Consider the following 8,385-nt stretch of genomic DNA (forward strand, 5'->3'; position numbering starts at 1 on the left):
GTAATTTTTAATTATATATGAATATTTTTTCCTTTTTCTTTTTTTCTTTTTTTTCCTAATCCTAGACCTGCAAGGTTGCCAATCGACCCTCACCAAGTCTGAGAGAGGGGGTGATCACCCTTGCTAGCCATGGGTGAGGGCCTCCCCGCCCTCACTGGTCACAAGCAAGGGGGTTAGCCCTTGCCCAAATCCAAATACGAGCTGCAACCCCACGACACCCCCATAGCCAACTAGCAAAGGTTGCAACCCTTACCTGGTTGTGGTCAAGGATCCACTAACCTTGCTTGTAGCTAACGAGGGTGCGGAGGCCCTCACCTAGAATAGGCAAGGGCATCATGGCTCTCACAGATCAAAAGGTGAGGATTGCGGCCGACGCCTGGATTTGGGCAAAGGCCGACACCCTCACCTATGGCGGGCAAGGGCGCGAAGGCCCTTGCCTATGGCCAGCAAGGGCATCAACGCCCTTGTTAACCTAGGGTTAGGGGAAAAAACAAGAAATGAAAGGAAAAGAAAAAAAAAAAAAAATATTTTAAAAATATTTAAATTATTCATGTCAACGTTAGTCATATCACGTAAAATGGTCGACGTTCACATTAACGATTTCTGGACAAAATTAGCCAGATTAGCTCAATTGTCAAAATTGAAAGGTTTATGAGTAAATTGGTAATTGTGTAATAGATGAAGGATATTTTGGACAATTTTCTCAAATATAATGGGTTAACGGCAGAGAGTTTGACTTGAAATGGTATTACGAAATGACTTTATAGGGCGGACCCCATTCAAAAGGCAAAGATCGGGTCTCAAAGCGAATCACGCCACTGAAAATTGCGTACGCTTGTGGAACTACAGCACCGTTACCAAACCCCTCTGAGTTTTCCTTGTCTATTTTTTCTCAGACGTTTTCTTTTTCCGAGCCTTATTGGCTCTGATTAATCGCTATGAATGCATCAAAGCGTCAATTTGTTCAATGAAAAACAGATTTCGAGAAATTAACTTCAGATTTTCCAACGTTTCAACGACGGAAGATTATTTGATTGATAGGAAAAGGTTTTTATGGACCGACGGCAACACGTTTACACTGGAAAGAAGGAAAAGAAATTTCATGATTTCATGCTTTGCATCCAATTATAAAGAATAGGTCCGTCCCTCTACATCTATTTCCAATCTCTCGTTATTTCTTTTTCTTTTTCAATTCTTATCATGATAACTCTAATGTTTTTTCATTCATAAATTTTCTACCATCTCCCTTTGTGTTCATATTCTTCTACATTCCTAAGAAAACCCGATCATGCATAATATCTCACAAATATGATTTCATAATTTCTTTCCTGATCTGTCATTCATGCAATTTTGATGGGCAAATAATAAAAAAGGAAGATGTTGATTCCAATTGGCAGCCATTTTTTACGATACAAGCCGTTTTTAGTAGATTTTGCTCACTATAAAATATCGTAAAACCAACTTTATCAATTTGCTTTCAGCGCAAACAAACACCGGAAAATCGCTCCACATTCTCCCGAAATTGAATTCTCGGAATTCATCTTCCACGCAGTAGCAAGTTCTTAGCGAAACTAACAAATCCTAAGACTTCAATAAAAAATCTGAATGGGAAGGCGAAAACTCGAGATGATGTTGCATTCGGAATTATGTACTTGGATGTATATGATCTTTCACTTCTATTAGATAATGGCAATGCTTCACCACGTGGCCAAATTATTCATTCCCGAGCATTTCGTCAAGCGTATAGGTTGGGACACGGCTAGGAAAATCATTTTGCCAATGCTATCTAATTCAATGGACCCAATTTGGGGATGCCGAGACGCTTCCTGAAATTCGCAGACGTAGGGACGTTGCTTGATCTTAGCGTGGCCAAGGTCGGGTTCGATCATTGTCCCCAAATAATGTTTCAATTATTTCATATCTTTCATTAACTCCTGAATCCGATTCCCTTTTTCGCGTTACAAATCATTAGAGGGAGCCCCCACCAGATTTGCGGGTATGCGAAGTGAGATAGTTATGTTAGAAAAAAAATTAATGATAGTTACTAAAGAAAATAAATAAAGCGACCATCTGTAATTTTGTCAATTCAATTCTAAACTTTTCAATTTTGTTAATTAAATGCTAAATCTTTTCACGTTTTGTCAATTGGGTCCATCACAATAATTTTGGTCAAAAATTGTTGACATGGACACTAATCATCCTACATACCATAGCCCGTATTTCTTTTTCTTTTCCTTTTTTTCTTTTTCCTCTCTTTTTTTTTTCTTGCTAATCCTAGGTTGGTGAGGTTGCCAATCGACCCTCACTTGATCCAAGAGAGGGTGTAGCTATGACGGCCCGAGCGGTAGTCCTCGAACATGCACAAGGAATGAGTCCCTCTCTTGTCCCACATCACCTAGGGAGGGAGTCATGGGCTAACTTATAAGGCTTGGGTCCCTCTAACTGTATATACGCATTTTCTTGGGGTAGTATGGGCTGTCTCGAGAGGAACAAAACCGTGAGGACTTAGCGTCCAAAGCAGACAATATGTGTACCTGAAATATTACAAGCGGTATCAGAGCCGACTCCCGACCGCATGTGGGACCACAGCAAGAATGCTGTTTTGACTCCCGACCTCGTGTGGGGCCACAGCGAGAACACTCTTCTGTTAAGAGGTGGAGAGTGTGACGGCCCGAGCGGCAATCCTCAGACGTGCTCAAGGAATGAGTCCCTCTCTTGTCCCACATCGCACATTGCATCACACATTACATCTGTTAAGAGGTGGAGAGTGTGACGGCCCGAGTGGCAGTCCTCAGACGTGCGCAAGGAATGAGTCCCTCTCTTGTCCCATGGAGAGTGTGACGGCTTGAGCAGCAGTCCTCAGACATGCGCAAGGAATGAGTCCCTCTCTTGTCCCACATCGCACATCGCATGGAGCGGCAGTCCTCGGAAGTGCGCAAGAAAGGAGTCCCTCTCTTGTCCCACATCGCCTAGGGAAGGAGTTATAGGTTAGCTTATAAGGATTGAGTCCCTCTAACTGTACATATGCGTACGCGTTTTCTTAGAGTAGTATGGACTGCCCCGAGAGAAACAAAACCGTGAGGACTTAGTGTCCAAAGCGGACAATATGTGTATAGTTGAGACCCGGGATGTTATAGTAGCCAGCCATGGGCAAGGGCTTACCTACCCTCACCAATCATAAGCAAGGGTGTCAGCCCTTGCCCAAATCCAAATACGAGCCACAACCCTCGCCCTTTGGCCAACAAGGGCCGCAACACCCCCACAGCCAGTTGGCGAGGGTTGCAACCCTTGCCTAGTTGTGGTCAAGGACCCACCAACCTTGCTTGTAGCCAACGAGGGTATGGAGGCCCTCACCTAGGCCAAGCAAGGGCATCATAGCCCTCACCGATCAAAGAGCGAGGATTGCAATTGATGCCTGGATCTAGGCAAAGGCTAGCACCCTCACCTATGGCAGGCAACAACATGAAGGCCCTTTGCCTATGGCCGGTAAGGGCAACAATGCCCTTGTCGACCTAAGGTTAGGGAAAAAAAAAACAAGAAGTAAAAGGAAAGAAAAGAAAAAAATTATTAAAAAATATTTAAATTATTCACATCAGTATTAGCCATGTCATGCAAAGCGGTTGATGTTCACATCAACGATTTTGAGCCAAAATTTTGAGCCAAAATTAGCTAAATTGACTCAATTGGCAAAACAATAAAAGATTTTTTGACTCAATTGTTAAAATTAAAAGAGGTAAGAGTGAATTGGTAATCGTGTAATAGATAAAGAATTTTTTGGATAATTTTCTCAAATATAGTACGTTAACAGCAGAGAGTTTGACTTGGAATGGTATTCCGAAATGACTTTATAGGGCGGACCCCATACAAAAGGCTCTTGTCCAGTAAGATCGAGAAGACTATAGAAATTTTTGTGCTCTTGCATGGAGAGTCAAAGGTCGGGTCGCAAAGCGAATCACGCCACTGAAAATTGCGTACGCTTGTGGAACTATAGCACCGTTACCAAACACCTCTGAGTTTTCCTTGTCTATTTTTTCTCAGACGTTTTCTTTTTCCGAGCCTTACTGACTCTGATTAATTGTTATGAATGCATGCAAAAACGACACGTTCATGTGCATTATATGAGACTTCAGCGGTGGATGGAAGGCATGGCCTCTAAGAATACTTTGAATTGGAGGCATCTTTTGTGACTTGATCCCGAGATTTGATGCATCCAAATCCAACATTTAATCCTTTGTTCAAACCCTTTGTGGAATTGTTTCTGAATTTTGTTTATGAGCGCGACATCAAAGGTTAGCAGAGTCAAAAATTTCGGCTTACCTAACCACATTAATTGTGTTGCTGACAAGCATGGGGGCACATCTCTATCTGAAAAAGAAAAAATAATCTTAAACTTATTGTATTAATACTAATTTAGTCAAAACATTTTAATTGAATCAATTAGTTCTAAATATTTTCATATGTGGACCAATTCAGTCCATCCAGCAATTTAGGCTGGAAATTGATGACGTGGACAGCTGTGATCATATGTGGTATCATCGGCACTGACGTAAAAATTTTAAAATTATTTTTTACTAAATTTGTTATTTTTTAATTATTTTTTACATTTTTTCCCTTTTCTTATGTTTCCTTGTTTTTTCTTTCTTTTGTTTTCTTTTCTTTGGACTGTGACCGGTACCATCCATTGCCAGCAACTAGCCATAGGTGGGGGCCACCAAGGGCAAGACCCTCATAGCCTGGGCGAGGGCGGCCCTCGCTAGACTCAGTGAGGGCAGCAAGGGTCAAGTCCTCGCTAAGGGTTGCAAGGATGACCCTCGCCAAATCCAACAAGGGTTGAGCCCTTGCTAGACTTGACAAGGGCCGCCCTTGCCCAAGCCGCGATTGAGGGTCTTGCCCTTGCTAGATTTGGCAAGTGCTGGCAAGGGCAACTAGCAAGGGCAACCCTTGCCTGTGGCCAGAAAGGGCCACGATGCCCTCATCAGCCCCCGCCAATGGCCGGACCAGCCTTAGTCCAAAGAAAAGGATAGAAAAAAATGAAAATTTAAAAAAAAAAATTCAAAAAATTAGTAAAAAATTGTTTTAGAATGTCCACGTAGGATCGTCGACATCTCCGTCACCAATTCTAGGGCTTTTGGCAGTCCTTGGCATCCACCATTGCGAAGCTATTGCTCGCCATGAGATCGTGGTTAAATGCAACATCCTGGGCATTGACTATTCTTTATCATGGTTCTGGTGCATAAGGAAAGCTTTGATAATTGAGGTGTTTGACCTAATTAATTTAGGCAAACGTCTTTCGATGAGTGTTTTATGGCTAAACTTCTAGGAGGTACAAATTGACCACATGTGATTAGCACTTCCCTTAGAATAAAGAAAAAAATATTTCAAACGAATGTACTTTTTGGTCCATTAACTTGAAATTTTCTTTCTACTTTGTCCTTCGTCTGTTACGATTATTGGCTCAATTTGTACAATTAAGTTTTTCCGTCACCTGAAGCATTTCACATACTCCACCAACTTATCGGGATGGCACTATTCATTTGGCAGAAGTTTGTAAACATCGTCGATGGGTATCAACTATAGGATAAATAAAAGAAAGAAGTGGGAAAAAAAAATCGACCCAGAGAAGAGATAATGGATAGATAATAGCGACTTGAGCGGGAGTCGTTGCGCAATAATGGAAAGAAGGGTGATAATGGAGATGATGATGCCATTTTAAATAAGGTTGCGCGATAATCATGCATCAGACAATTGAAGGTTGAAATTGAGGAAATACATGTTACATGATCAAAATAGATTTTTTTACAACAACAAAAAAAGAAATCAGACAATTAATAACTTAATGATATGCCACAAGCACCAACAATTAATTTTTGTTTTCCTCGACGACAGAAAATGAAATAATCTTTTTCAATTTTCAATTTTCTTTTCTCTTGAAAACATGTTTGATAAATCTGGAAATTCTCTTTGAGAAAGAAAATGGTGAATGTTTATATTCCGCCTACGAACAAAACGAAAAAACAGTCCATCTTTTTTAGGTTTCCGCACTGTTGTTTATGATATGGAGGAAAAAAAATGAGAACTCCATGAATTTTTAAAATTATAGTTTTTTTTTTAAATTCAATTTCTCTCGTTTTTTAAGCAACTGCTTAATTAAAATCAATCCCTTCAGTTATGTAACAAGACGATTCACGCAATTACGAGTCTACTCATGTCGAGTTGGATAAGTTTAATTCGATCATTGGATCATCTTTAAAAGGATCTAGTAAAATTCATGGAGTTACTCCAAAGAGTCAAAACAGCCACTCTTGGACTGTTTTTACTTTAGGTGATATATTGATAAATTCTCATTCAACTTGTAAGGCGACCCACGTTAACTTGGAGAATTTTACTAGGTTTAACCATTTTCATCGGGCATTTGCGTTTGAGGTTATAAGTTGCATTTCTCAAAATATCAGGAGCACTATACGGTCTCGTACTCTTCTATATTCATGTAATAGATTGGATGTGCTTTTTCTTCGTGCATATATACACTTTCGTTGCCAGATCAAGGAAATACCATATACGAGGCTATGCAGCACCGAGAGCATACCAACCGTTAATGGTCTATTCCCTGGCCCGACTTTATACGCACACAAAGGCGATACGATCACTGTGGATGTGTATAACAAAGCCAATTATAACATCACCATTCACTAGTATTTCCCCCTCACTCTTAACTTCCCTAGTGCCAAAAACAACAAAAAAAAACTAGCTTTGAATATATCTCAATTAAGGGAAAGCAAAACGTACAGAAATAACAGGCACGGTGTAAAACAACCGAGGAATCCTTGACATGATGGTCCCAAATACATCACACAGTGCCAGATTAAGCCTAGAGGAAAATTCAGGCAAAATCTAACGTTCTCACTTGAGGAAGGGATGCTTTGGTGGCATGCTCACAGTGACTGGTCATGTGCCACTGCCCATGATGCCATTATCATTTATCCAAAGAATGGCACGAGCTATGCTTTTGCTAAGCCTCATGCAGAAGTGCCCATCATATTAGGTTTGTAACTCAAAACTCATTTACCTTACCTTCCATATTACAATGACATGGCTGCATCGGTCAACTTCACCGGCAGGCTCCGGAGCTTAGCTAGTGGGGAACACCCGGTTCCTATAACCGTCCCACAAACTGTGACCCACAAGTTCCTGTTCACCATCTCGGTGAATACGTTCCCTTGCGCGAAAGACTCGTGTGCCGGGCGGCACGGGTCCCGCCTTGCCGCCAGCATGAACAACATAAGCTTCGCGTCCCCATCGATTGACATACTCCAAGCCTATTACAACCGCATCAAGGGCGTGTACGGCGACCAATTCCCGAGCAAGCCCCCGCTCAAGTTTAACTACACGGCAGAGTACCTCCCACTGGCCCTGGAGACGCCACGAAACGGGACGTTGGTCAAGGTGCTCGAGTACAATGCGACGATGGAGATGGTCTTGCAGGGGACCAACGTGGTGGCCGGGACCGATCATCCCATGCACCTCCATGGGACCAGCTTTTACGTGGTGGGGTGGGGATTTGGCAATTTCCACAAGAAGGACCCCAAAAGATATAACCTGATGGACCCTCCATTGCAAAATATCATCGCGGTGCCCAAGAGTGGATGGGCCGCGGTGAGATTCCAAGCCTTCAATCCAGGTACAACTATTGCAACGCTATACAAGTTTCTCATAATATCAATTCGATTCTTTAGTTTAATCGAAGGAATAATATTTTGGTCTTTTTGGGGAAAAAAATCCTTTCCATGAGTTTGGTTTATGCATCGTCGTCTAGAACGACACTTGACAAGGGGCATGGAGATGGCATTCATCGTTAAAAACAGCCCGAACCTAGAGTCGCAGATATTCCCGCCACCGTCAGACACGTCGTCGTGTTGATTAGTGGAACATATGGGTTGTTATAGCCCTAGTTTGAAGCGTCACTGTTGAGTTGTTAATTTCTTTTTTATTTCATTTTTGTTAGCTTTTAGCATTTCAATTGGAAAGCGGGTGCCTTCCTAATCATGATGCGCAATGCTTGATTCGTCCGGTCATAAGAGAAGAAGCTGCAGAATTGCTTTCCTTTTTCTGGCGGAAGAAATGTACTCGTGTAATAATGTATCCTTGTCGTAAGAAATTCATGATCAAGAATAAAAAATTATGTGGTCATGTTATGTACGCAGATTGCGCATACGACATTAATCCAAAAAATATTAGTGATTTGATCACTTTCATACCTTGCGTGTGCGTCATGGATACCCACAAAAACAGTTGGGTTTTATTTTGGTTTTCACAGCAACGGCAAGATACTGCAGGTCTGTGGGCGAGCACTTGCAGTGTGCTGACCCTGGAGCCGACCTTATCTGA

General features: G+C 41.8%; 1 protein-coding gene across 1 annotated transcript in view; it reads left to right on the forward strand.

Moving 5' to 3' along the window:
- The window catches only part of LOC104437906 (laccase-15), an 11,162-nt gene extending 2,777 nt beyond the window's left edge, over window positions 1–8,385 (forward strand). Inside the window, exons 6-7 of the mRNA XM_039314538.1 lie at window positions 7,119–7,678; window positions 8,315–8,385. Of these exons, the coding sequence (XP_039170472.1) occupies window positions 7,119–7,678; window positions 8,315–8,385 (631 nt within the window). The remainder of the gene's footprint in view (window positions 1–7,118; window positions 7,679–8,314) is intronic.

The sequence above is a fragment of the Eucalyptus grandis genome, chromosome 6 (assembly GCF_016545825.1).
Source record: "Eucalyptus grandis isolate ANBG69807.140 chromosome 6, ASM1654582v1, whole genome shotgun sequence".
Taxonomy (NCBI): domain Eukaryota; kingdom Viridiplantae; phylum Streptophyta; class Magnoliopsida; order Myrtales; family Myrtaceae; genus Eucalyptus; species Eucalyptus grandis.